The sequence below is a fragment of the Augochlora pura genome, chromosome 4 (genome assembly GCF_028453695.1).
Source record: "Augochlora pura isolate Apur16 chromosome 4, APUR_v2.2.1, whole genome shotgun sequence".
NCBI classification, from domain to species: domain Eukaryota; kingdom Metazoa; phylum Arthropoda; class Insecta; order Hymenoptera; family Halictidae; genus Augochlora; species Augochlora pura.
The window spans coordinates 6,278,225-6,291,396 of NC_135775.1; the positions used below are offsets into that span (position 1 = coordinate 6,278,225).

Consider the following 13,172-nt stretch of genomic DNA (forward strand, 5'->3'; position numbering starts at 1 on the left):
TCGTCGCTGCCATTTCCTATCGATTCGGATCTCGAGCATCTACAGCTTCATGCTCGAGGAAGCACGCGGGAGATATGACGTTCGTGACGAATGAAGCCTTTGAAAAGCTTTGCGGATGCAGTAAATTCTCTGAAATCGAGCTAGTAAACAAAAATTGATGATTTGAGAAGAGGAGATACGATTATACAAACCTCGTGGCTCATTTTTATAGTCGCCGATTGTCAGCAATTATCAAAACACGAGGCTTGGATAATATAGTATCTCCTCTTCCTTAATTGTCCATTTTTGTTTACAAGCTGAGGGACAATTGGAGAGAATTTACTGTATTTTGAAGGTAGCGGTGACCCTTGGTTGCACATTTTTTCGAAAGGAAGTGCAACCTTCGTTTACTTTGTAATATTGAAAAAATGCTGCATCTCTTAGGTCGAGTTATAAATAGCTTCCATTTCTTTATCAGACATTTATATTGTTTCTTTTTATTTTCTTCGCCTTTTTTATTTTATTTATTTTGAACCTTTGTATATCCAGTAATAAGTTGTCTATCCCGATTATACATAATAAATATATACGAACAATAGATAAAAAGCTAGAAGCTATCTGCATCAGAAATGATTTACAACTCCGTTTAACCCTTTGCACTCGAATGGTGGCTCTGAAGCACCACTCAAAATTGTTCTATCACGTCCCAAGATAATTTATATACGAACAAAGTATAGGTCTAAAAAATTGTTAAACAGTGAAACTGTTAACACGAGTCACAAAAATCAATTTCATATACACAAAAGTGCACTTTGTTGCATAAAATGGAAATACCATAAGCCAGAAATTTTATTTCAGATTTACAATTCAAATGGCTCCGAGTGCAAAGGGTTAATATTCTCAGTCGAAGATTACCTACCGAAGAGCTCGCTAAAATCAACTTACCGATATCGGCGAGCTGATCGGGGTGCTATGATTCCTGTTGTTGGGCGTGACCGGCGCGCACATGAAGGGGCTGCTCTGGTCTAAACTGCCCGTCGATCCCCTAGGACTTTGGCTCACTGGTATAAAAGTGTTCGTGTCTGCCGGCACGTTCCAATGGCCGTTCTTCTGGTTCTCGACCTTCTTCTTCGCCGGCAGGTCCTTCAGATTGTATTTCAGGTGGTTCGGCTCGAGCGGTTTGCAGAACGACAACTCCTCTGGATGTCTGATACCTGAAGAATTCAAGGATTTATCCTATATTAGAGGAGTATTCAATCGTCGCTTGATTTATCTATGTCGATTCTCTACACAGTATTTTTAATTGGGAGAGAATAACGTATCGCTGCAGCGAGATAATTTTTAATGGCGCTTAAGACATTTTCAAACAGATTAAACTATCGTACAATAATTCTCCATTTTTTCAGGTCTCGCATTTTTTCTTTTCAAATATTTATAAAGACTCTTTTATAAGCATCGAGTGAATATACACGAATCAAGTATATATGATAATAAAAATGGCGGACTGTTTAAATTAAGTTATATTAAATTAAATTTCTATTAAAAACCTATTAAAAATTAAAATATCTTCCGTTATAATTTGCTTCAATAACTTATATGCATTTAGTACTTACAGAGAAAATTCGTTTCAAGCAAATAAATAAATAAATAAATAAATAAATAAATATGAAAATAAATATAATAAATGATATGAAACTGTTTATAATATAGGCAGCATAGAGTGTGCATACTGCTATGCACAGGTAGAGAAGCAATGCTAACTAATAACGTGAAAAATAAATGTCTCGCAATCAGGGCGCACCAAAAATTCGACAGAAAAATGAAAACCGCGTCGAGAACGCTTGAAAACTCGCGGGGAAGAACAGCTGTCGAGCGCATATGACGAAACGGTGAGTTTTTGCGCCTAAATACGGCATTGCCCGAGTGTTGCCATCCTGTCGCAACACCTCCGAGGACTTCAAAGAAGCGGTAATTGTGAGTGGCAGCCGGTTTCGCGCGGCGTTCGCAGGCCGACAACGGCGTGTCGAAGCAGTGCCAAGGACGCGGCGAACAATTTGATTCGCGCGGTCGTCCCCGGCCGTATGAAAATTCTTCGATCCCGCTCGGAATTAACGAGCTCTCGTTTCCATATGTTTGCCAGGGACAATATCAGCGAGAAAAGTGTTGTGCCCGGTCTATTTGCGAGCGTGACACGCGGAAGGCTATCGTCGAGGTCATCTGTCTGCCGGCAGGCGACAAAAAGTCAAGAAAACGCGGCATTAATAACCGTTTCGCGACAACAGGAACGCGTTGACAACGGCCGCTATCGTTCCTCCGCGTTCGCGAGAAAGCCGGCGCGGCGTCCGCCATTTTCTCGAGCGTGTTGCGAATCGGCCGAATAAAAATCGTCGTTTTTCAAGGCGGCTCTCTTTTTCTTCCAGATCGGAAATTAGACAACGCCGAGCGGTGGCGTTCGTTATCGCGGCGGACCACTTCCTTGATTAAAAAGCTGCCCGTTTAGATCGCCCCGGTGAAGTTCAGGCACGAGGAGACCCCGTGTGACCTTCGCGTGACTGGGAATTTAACAATTTTATTTCATCACAGCGATTAATTAACGCCCGGGCTCTCTCGGTTACGTGTCGCGTTCGCAACGGCGATCTCGCATGGAAAAACCGGGGCCTTGCGAACCGTTTAGCGCCGACAATTTTTTGGCTCGCACCTGTTCGCATGCCACGTTTGCCTAATCCGGCTGACCGAAAGGCGATTTCGTTGAATTTATTTTAGGCGAACTTAATTGGCCTTGTACTGCAATTGTTTTGTACAGATCGATCGCAAGCTTTGTTAATTTTAAATAATTGTTTATCCGTTCCCTTAAGTAAGATTCAAATTTTATCTTCTTCTCACCAATATTTAAATATTCAACTAGATGCAAGCACACAATAAATAGAAAATTCCTTTTTCTTCTAAGAAATTAGTGCGATGGAAAATCATAGTAGTTGTAAAGAAATTGCTAGGGCAAGGGGTTAATTTCAAAATTACGTCAATGTGATCGCACCTGATAATTAATCTATTATATAAAAATAAGTTGGGTTTTCCTTCCTGACGCTATAACTTCAGAACGCACGAACCGATTTCCACGGTTTTGCATTCGTTGGAAAGGTATCGGGCTCCGCGAGGTTTATAGCAACCAAAATTCTGGAAAAATTTCAACAGAAAAGCAGGAAAACAGGGAAAATCATTTTTCACATACAGCGCCATCTCTGATACATAGCATGTACTACAAACCAATATGGTTTATAAAACAAAAATAACTTTTCTTCATCTTTTAATCCCCAAACGAAATATTACAAAAAACGAAGCCATCTGGTGGCGAAACGGAGTTCGCCAGGTTTGCTAGTAAATATTATAAATAATAATAGAATTTTTTAAAACATCAAATTAACTATCTCTTCATAAATGAACCCTTGCCGTCTCTCTTAGTGATAATCAATCATCAGCAGCGGATCTTTATGCGAAATAAAAATTGTCTGCATCGATTACGATCGGCAGAGTTTATGCAAACATTTTCCCTTAACAGTTTCACATTACACTATATTTTTAAATTATAATACATTATACCTTCCAATATTCCTTCTTTCGTTTCGCTTACTCATATTCATCACAAATGCATAAAATTCAAAGCTATTAAACGAACGGCGAAATTAATTACAATTAAAAGTTTAGGTCACCGTTCGAACGTTCCAAACGCCGACAACAATTTACCAAGACAGCCATATGCACGGGAACGGAAATGAATTTTGGAAAGTCGCCGGGGAATTGTGTCATCCGAATATGGTGGACGCGGCGGGGCACGCCACGTGTCGATTATTCGCTCGGCGGATTCGACGCGGTCGGGGAACAGGTTTTGTTGCACTTGCCTAATTCCTTGCAGAGATTGATGACGGCGTTGAACGTCTTCACGGAGAAGTCGACCTTGCAGTCGAGGGGACGCATGTCCGGCAGCTGCACTCGCAGCGTTTTGCGCATCGGCGTGAAGTGCAAACGTGCATCCGCCGCGACGCCATACTGGTCGAGGGTGCTCCTCGTCCTTGTTAACCAATGGTTCCTCTCGGGCCACCATAAAGCGTGATCGGACCAGTTCATCGCGATTCCTGCAATCAGAAACGTCAAGTCTTGGTTAGCGCCCTGGTTAATTCCATCATTCTACTATCTAAATATCTCCTATACTACTTATACATTTTTTTACAATTTATTTGTTACAAAAATATCGTTGCTCCAGTAACTGCAATTATCAGAGAATGTGCTATCAATAAAAATTGTGTACATTAATCGCAGAATACAGAAACGAATATAGATATTTAATTTATTAAATTGGCGATAATACAATAATGTCTTCGCATTGTTTAAACATTTTTGCGATTTTACTGTGGATCTGTTCCTTTTTTTGGTAAATGTCACATGTTATAATAACATATCGCAGCTAATTAAAAAATGTAAATTTACGAAGTTTACGCTGATAAAAATAAATGGATTCTTCCCTGACAGGAATTAATGGATCTGTTTTTCGTGAAAAATTAATGCACTCGCATCGACGGCGCATGGTTGCGCCAAGTGTCAATGAATCGCACCGGCAACCAATCGGCGATGGTCGGCGGCGTTATCTCGGCCGGTCGATCAGTGGCAATTCGACACGGAGATGGACACGGTCGATTGGTTGATGGCCGTAGGGGGTCGATTATTTAATGCTTCTTAAAGCGAGTCAGGCCAGCGTCAATTTATCAATGAAGATCCAACGCGACCGTTTATAGTCGCCGTGGACGCGCGTGTTTATTGGCCTCATCGTCGGCCCCCTTTGATCGTTTCGCGACTCGTCGACGATCCCGGAAACAGAAAACACCCCCAATTTGTCGGTGACATTGGCAAGGGACAGACCTCGAGGGGGGGAAGAGGAGGAGAAAGCAGGCATTATTGTCCGGATGCGCGGGGCATCGATGTTCCGGGACGACGATAACGTACCACCATAAATTGATCTATTAAACCAACAATGCAGGCCCATTGTATCTGCGTACCATGCGATGCTGGGGGAGTCGCTTGAACGTTGGAAAAATATTTTTCAAAGTGACTGCGCTAAAAATCGTCGACCGGAATAGTAACGCAAATAAAAGGAATATTGTGTCGCGGTGAAGTGAGTCATTTGTAACGTAAACTCATTTTATGGTTCAGGAAAACCACTTCCTCGGAACGATGATTTATTTCGCACGTAAAAGGAGCGGTTTCATGGACGCGTATTATTTTTAGACTATGCTTCGCTTCTGGCGTTATTTTATCAACCGAGATTGCTAAAATGAACTTTGAGGTACACGATAAAGGTTTCATTTATTTATGGATATACTTGTAAAGCATACAGCGAACGGATCATTTATTCGGGCAATATTTTTCATTAACTCATAAAGCACAAAAGTTTAATTTCAATACTTAGCATTTAAAAGGCAACGATTAACTGTTCAACTCCTGGAGGTTAATTTCCAAGTTATCTGTAGATAAAGTGTCGGTGAAAATTCGTTTTAAAAAATTGACGGACGACTACTGGATTAAAATTACACTTTATGATCATCGAAACTATTTGCCTTCTTACTCTTGATAATTGAACAATTCTTAACTGAACAATTTTTCAGAAACTCCTTACTATTGATCTTCGATTTTATAAGAAAGTGGAAAATTGCCTGTAAATAAAGTATTTATTATATTATGAATTTGTATGATATTTTAAACAGTTCCCATAAGAGAAGTGGCGCAAGTTACATATAGAATTCCGCGATCTCTCCAAGGGACGTGTTCACCCTTAAAGTCACACCGCAAGGAACAACATCTAGGTTTGTGTTACCAGAGTCTCATAATTTTCTGGATTCCCGAGTGCCCTAAGTTGGAAGACGTCTGCATTTCTCGAGTCACCGAGCATTCCGCGACGTGGATTTAATTTCTGTGGTCGCGAATGTACGACTTCCCGAGTCTCTGACCGCAGCCATAAACCCCCATTCCTCGGGACGTCGCGAGAGACGTCTCGCGACGAAACGCGTCACAGAAGACATGTTTTTCTTTCCACGAGTGCGCCAACACGGGGGCCCGTATATCCGGGACATGTGCGACCGAAAACGGCCACGGTTGCTTCCTATCCGGGGCCCATGCGTCCGATGATTTACATGACAGACACGCAGTCGAAAAGGACACGTGGTCGCCTCCCGTTTGCGGTGTTATTACACGGTGTCTTTACGAGCGCTATCGGGTTTCCGAGTCGGCGGATTTTCCAAAGACTTTATGGGATTTTTTTTAGATTATTTAGGAAGCCTCCCGTGTCGCGGGATCGTTTCATATTTTATGCGGAAATGGTGGATTTACCAGGCGAGAGTTAGCTTTGGAAAAACAGACCACGAATTATGTCTCAACTGTTAGGGGATATCGGTTTACCAGGAGACAAACTTTTATGAAGTAAGACATTCGATGCAGCATGATGTGTCGCAGGAAATTTTTCTAACGTTGCCAATGATAATAACAGTTATTATAAATTAAATCAATTCCTGAAATTTTTTGTACAATTTAAATATTTAATATATCAAATGCTTCAATATATAATATTTTATATATTTGAAGTCTTAAATATATAATATTTTAAGTATTTGAAGTTTTAAATATATAATATTTTAAGTATTTGAAGTTTTAAATATATAATATTTTAAATATTTGAATATTTAAGTATTATCTACATAAATTCTCTATAATTTGTGTACAATATTTTCTAACACTATAAGGGTCTAGGAAAATAAATGAACATACACAAATGCCACAGCGACTGGACAAAGAAGGGAGGGAAAGAAGCGAGCGGACGCTCGAATAACTTAATTGGCGAGCGTGAATCGGCGGGACCACCGTCAGAAACCTCGAGCCGGCCGCGTAATTGCGGCGAGTCAAGGTGATCGTCGCGATACACTAATTACGGGTCCGGTCCCCTGTTCCGAAGCAACTGTTGCGAAGATAAAATCGGAGCGGCGCGGCGCGGCGCGGCGGGGTGCGACACAAAAGGACCACGTCTTCCCGGCCGCCTCGCGCTTCAAAAGAGACCTTCCTTCGGACTTTCGCGACCACCCCAAGCAACGCCCTTCTTCCTCTTTGCAAGTAGAGTGTGCATCGGCCCTCGTCCTTTACTCCCTATTCTTTCCCTTCGATTCTCTCCTCGTGCGAGAAGCTTGTCGCAGCTTGCGCGTGCAAACGCGGTTTTGTTGACAGTAACAATGGTCGCTCTGCTCTTCGAGATTCATTGCCGTCTTTTCGACCATTGGGACACGTGGTCAGCTGTGGCGACGAGTTTTCGTCCACTTTCTCTTTATTGGAATGCGTGATTTAACCCTTGAATGTACAACCGGGAATCGAGACGTTCGATTTTATTTTTCTTTAGCAACTTTTAGAGAAAGAAATTTTACATAAAGTATTTTTAATAGCTGAGCTTGTAATATTGTCGACAACTTGGCGGCACATATAAGGGCAGTGGTAAATAAATTACTGAAATTATTAAGATTTTTTTCGTAGATAGTGATAATAAATTTCTTAATCTAAGTATTATATATATTATAGTAAAAACGGGACCAGGTTTAAATTAATTCTGTTTTATTCTCATCACAGTGTTAATCTTTTGTTGCTGGCGATTTTCAACCCTTAACATTCTCGCGCCGTGCAAATCTTAATAAAATTGGGAACATGTCATGGATTGACACAAAAATTAATTTTGCACTGTTGCACTAAATATTTTGCGGCCCAACTTCGATTGATTAGTTTTGTTGTGTCTAATAAATAGACCAAGAATCTATGGAACAAAAATGTCCTCTTTTAATTACAAAGAACCTTGAACAAAGTTACATGGAAACATATTTTTTTGTCAATAATTTTTCTAAATCGAAAATATATCTATATCAACAAAAAAGAAACAAATTGTCAAACAGTATAGGAAAAATCAAAAACGTGTTGCAAGGCTCGTTTATTTCGAGCATTGCGTCGTCGCCCCAGATTGGCGAGAGACTTCTGCGACGGAAAGTATGCAAACTGAAGATTCGTACACGGGAATCCAGGAGCTCGCACCCCCGTCATCCCCCTTTTTCGTGTCCATTCTTTCGCACGAGTGGCCCACTCTCTGCCTCGCCACCCGGCAGAGACAACCCTTGTGCGAAGACGTCGACAAGGGTGTCGGCTCCGGCTCAAGGGTTTCGTCCCTCCGCTCTCGAAACCGGGGAAAACCGGTCCGTTTGTGCAGGTCCGGGGAAACAGGGATACCACAAAGAAAGAGAAAAACAGAGAGAGAGAGAGAGAGAGAGAGAGAGAGAGAGAGAGGGAGAGAGAGAGAGAAAGAGAGACGCTGAAAAACAAATTTTCACAGCTGTCCCGCTTCGAGTTCGCTCGATTTAACGACACCGAAATCCGTGGCAGTTTCGTCGTCGTTTTCGACGGGCTATTACGACAAACACATGGCGGCCGACGGCGAAAAGGGATAGTATAGGTCGTGTGTAATTGACGGGGGTGTGGGAGGAATTTCCTCGACTACCTTATGTGCGACGGTTCACCAAAGTTCATTCGTATCTGTCAAGGTTTCCTTAATTTGAGGAAACGCGTTGCAAGTCGTATTTCTAAAAGCCATTTGTAATTCGATCTACGTGTAAATTATACATAAATGAACGAAAATTGATAAATGAATTGTGGTATTAACGCTAAACCTACTGAGTAATACAACTAAATATGTGTAGCTCTATAATAATAAATTTACTTAGACGGTTCGCCAATTTTATTAAAGTGCATGATTGAATTAATTATTTCATTCGAAATTGTTGGAATTGTAAGTAATCCATTATAGGAAATAATAGAATTAAATAATTAAAATTATGTACATATATATCAATGTTATTGTCTTTATTAACCCTTAGCACTCGAATAGCGACTCTGCGGTACCATTTTAAAATTGTTGTAACACGTTCCAAAATTATTTTTAATAGACATCGCCAAAGCCTAGATTTAAAAATTGTTAAAAGTGTAACTATTATACGAGTCACGAGACTCGATTTCATATGCATAAAATAAATATTGTTACATAAAATGGAGACACTAGAAGCCAGAAAAATTATTTTAGATTTGCAGTTGAAATGGCTTCGAGTACAAAGGGTTAAAAGCTAGAGTAGATTCAGCGTAATCTAAAACTCTCTTTACGATTTAGAAGTGCAAAAATTTCCGTGATTCTATGGCAACGATGACCCTTTAACCTTCTCCAACTTTGACATTTTATAGTGTCCACTAAAGACGATGGTAGACATTGTTGACATTTATTACACCCACGTACTATCTAAAAGTCAAGTACATAATTTTTACGTTTCTCTACAGTGTACTTCCATTTCCATTATTAAATTATGGATCATAATATAAACTAAAAATTTTCCGCACTAAATGCAATGCTTTCGACATAATTTAACACCCAGGCATTTTCCTTTTCCACGTTTTACCTCATTTTTGTTACAAATGCATAGATGTTGTATCGTTCGGTACAACTGGGTTCGGACATTTATGGCCCAGTACTGTATTGGCGCCATTAACCCCTCGACGTATCATGTTCTTCACAGTCACTGCGATCAGGAATTTTTCAATTGGCACAATTTCTTCGAAAGGGCAGAACATTAATGTTTATTCGGTGCTTGAATTTACTTGTACACTTAAATATCAATATCAACGGATTGAAATTTTATTCCAATTTTATAGAACATAATAACGTCCATACCTAATTATCTATTACTAGTAATTTCCATCACAAGACGGTCTCGTTAAAGTACGACAAGGGGATAACAACGCCATTCGCCTCTGCAATATACGCGAATTCGAACGACGCGTCGGATGTACCGTTAATAGAATGATTTTTTCCAACGGTGACCCGACGTGCCGCGGATTTTACGCACCGTTACGTTACATCGTTTACTGGCAAATAGAAAGAGAGAAGAGAGAGAGAGAGAGAGAGAGAGGGGGGGGGGATTGCTCCCACGCTGTAACACACCACGAGCGATTGTGCAGCTGCGAGCTATAAATATTTCGCGAATTTTCGGAGTCCACGCGGGGGACCTTCGACGCTCGCTCGCGCGCGCGCGTAGTGAACCATCGTCTGCCAAATATTTCTCAGTCAACACCGTCGATTGTTCTCTTTTTTGGTGCTGTTTCTGCAATATATTACGCGCGGAATTATAGCTAGTGCAATATTCGAGACATCTATTCGAGTATAATCTATCTGTTTTTTTGTATTCTATAAATTGTTAAGGTTATGTTATGTCGGTGCGAATGACTAGCATCAATTACATAATTGACACAAAGTGAAATTTACCACAAAGGGTTAAAACCAAAAATCAAATACAGTGTGCGATTTATCTGGGATTAAATTAACAATAATCTATCGCGACGTTAGCCATCTGTTTACGTAAAAATCACGGTACCAGTTTAAGGTTAGAATTGTTCTATTATTATCGCTGTTTTGCTTAAATTTATTTTAAATCTCAGTAATAACTTGCAATCGTTAAAAACGACTTAGCCTAAGCTTTCTCTACGGCATCGCAGTATACAGAAAATATAGTCAAGAAACAATAAATCGCTGAGATTTGATTCTCCGGCGGCTCGACTTGGCAGACTGTTTCCCAGCCATTTAATGACGGTTTTCGCGCAGAGTATTGCGAGATCGTTTCCGGTTGCAGCGAAACGACACGGTGAAGGCACATCGTTTTGCTCGTTAGTGTGTCACCGTGCCACTCCTAGCGGTACATCGAGCTAACCCGGCGTCGGGTTCTCGTTGTTATGCAAAGAACATTTTCCTGTCGACGAATCGACGGCGGTTCCTTCGCTTCGGTGACCTCTCGCTCTTTCAGCCCCGGCTCCGCTCGGCTCGAACTTCCTGCCAGGATGAGCCGCGCACGCTAAATGCCATCTCGCTGCGGTCACTGATCTCTGCTGACCGATCTAAATATCGCGGCGCCCGTTTACCTGTTACGTGAGTCCTATAATCCTGTATAGTCCTGAGAGATATAGTCGTAAGAGGTTGATAGCGACGAAGAAAATGTGGTAACTCTCTCGAAGTATCATAAAGTTAATGCGGAACATTGCACAATTTTTGATTGAATTTTTAGGGTTGTTATACTGAAAGCATCGTTAAATCTTTCCAGTTTTCTTTGTTTATGAACTCCACCTTTTTCTTGTTTTAAATAATTTTAATCTCTGCTGAGGCTATTTTGTATTATATTAGAAGGAGTTTGGGTAAATAATAATGAAAACTATAACGTCAAATATTTTTCGGAAATGATATTTCACGGATTGTTTTTAGTCTTTACAGACCTTGCTTTGGAAGAATTTTCATCATCGAGCCATTTAATTTTAAATCAAATGAATATGTATTTGAACAAATAACTTTAGTATAGAATATTTTTAATTCTATTTTTAAATAAGAAATTTAATATTACACAATACCAAATTAATATGTTTCAGAAATTCTCTGAAAATTAAATAGAATAATCAATTGTTTTATTGAAAACTAAACAAAATGAAAGAGTAAAATAGTTGGGTACATCTTATTCGATAAATATAGAGTCAATTATGTCGGAGGAGCAGTTAAATGGCCTCCAAATATAATTGAATTACGCGATGTACCCATAGAGAGGAGAAACGCTTTGGACCGCAAAGAGGGTTCTCGACCAGAACGATCGCTACAGCTCGTGGATGTGTCAGCAGTCCGCGGTGCTGCTGACTCTGTCATTAGAAAATCGCCGAGACCTAGGACGTCTGGACGTGGAATGTAGCAAGGTTCACCCGAAGAAATCGGCTGTCGGCTGGAGGGCGAACCGTGTGTACTTTATTTCGAGAAGCGCGGGAAGGGCCAGACGGTGCGTGTCTGGTGTTCTCGCGATCCCAGAAGCCAACGGCCGCGATATTTGCCACAGAGAGCCGCTATTTATATCGCGGCCGAACCGGCAGCCATTCTAAAAAGTGACATCGAGTGCCGCGAGAATACCGGAGAGAGAGAGAGAGAGGGGGAGAGAGAGAGAGAGAGCGGACGGGGCGTGTTTCCGCTCGCGGGACGACGCAACGCGCAAGGATAACGACGTTTTACCCTGGCATAATCGCAGCGCCGGGGGAAGCGCGATGACGGAACACAGAAACCGGACGGCTTCTGACGGACCGCTGACGTGGTCTATTTTCGGTGGTAGAAAACACGTCTACGGTGGAAATACACGCGACGGATGCAAATCGAGACGAAACACGCCGGAAGAATTCCAAAGAAACGTCGTAACGGGGATACGTTTCGGGGATTTCGACGCTGGGGCTGGGATTCCGGTGACATTCCGTCGACAAACTGGAATGCTACGCCTCTGACTGTGTATTCGATTAGTGCTGTTTAGGTTGGGGAATTTAGGGACGCTTTAAGGAAAAATAAATTTAAATTGATTATTTAGCGATTATCGATCTTTTGTCGTTTGGAAATGTTCGTAGATATTCAAATTACTTGTGCTATTGATTTCTGATGATCGCTATTTTGTAGGTTCTGTTGAATGTATGTTGCTTTTTTATATTTTTATTTTATATTTGACTAAATGTTTGAAGAAAATGAAGAGACTTCCTCATTGTACTTTTGAATTTATTTCGTTTTGAGATTGGGTTGCGGTGGGTGGAGTTTAAGTATAATATATTAAAGAAGTTTTAAAATACCAATAAAATGGTATAATAAATCCTATCAATATAATAAAATTAAAATTACATTTTTAAATGAGCACTTATAGTCGGACATTCTAAAAATAGCATTTTTGAACGAAAACATCTGATTAATTTATGTTTGAAAAAAACCCTGTAGACCCTGTTCGATATTTTCTCTCTTATTAATTTCTATAACGATAAATAAATTCTACATTGCCTGCAATCTATACAATTTCTGTAAATCACCGAACGAAAATACCCTCAAGCTCGCGATTTAAATCTCGTTAGAATCATCGGCGAAAGTATTAAATAAACAATGTTATTACCACAATAAAATTCTCCTAGACGTCTTTAGAAGATATTCTCCTAATTATTTTCGATACCTCTCCGGTTACAGATCGACGCGCTATAAAATTCCTTCTCCCGCGACCATAAGTTCACGAGGCGTTCTCTCCGCGATCGAGCGA

General features: G+C 40.6%; 1 protein-coding gene across 1 annotated transcript in view; it reads right to left on the reverse strand.

Annotated features, from left to right (window-relative positions):
- The window catches only part of LOC144468718 (unc-112-related protein), a 68,643-nt gene that overhangs the window by 8,070 nt on the left and 47,401 nt on the right, over positions 1 to 13,172 (reverse strand). The window contains exons 2-3 of the mRNA XM_078178390.1: positions 3,876 to 4,109; positions 925 to 1,193 (exon numbers count right to left, since the gene is read on the reverse strand). Of these exons, the coding sequence (XP_078034516.1) occupies positions 925 to 1,193; positions 3,876 to 4,109 (503 nt within the window). The remainder of the gene's footprint in view (positions 1 to 924; positions 1,194 to 3,875; positions 4,110 to 13,172) is intronic.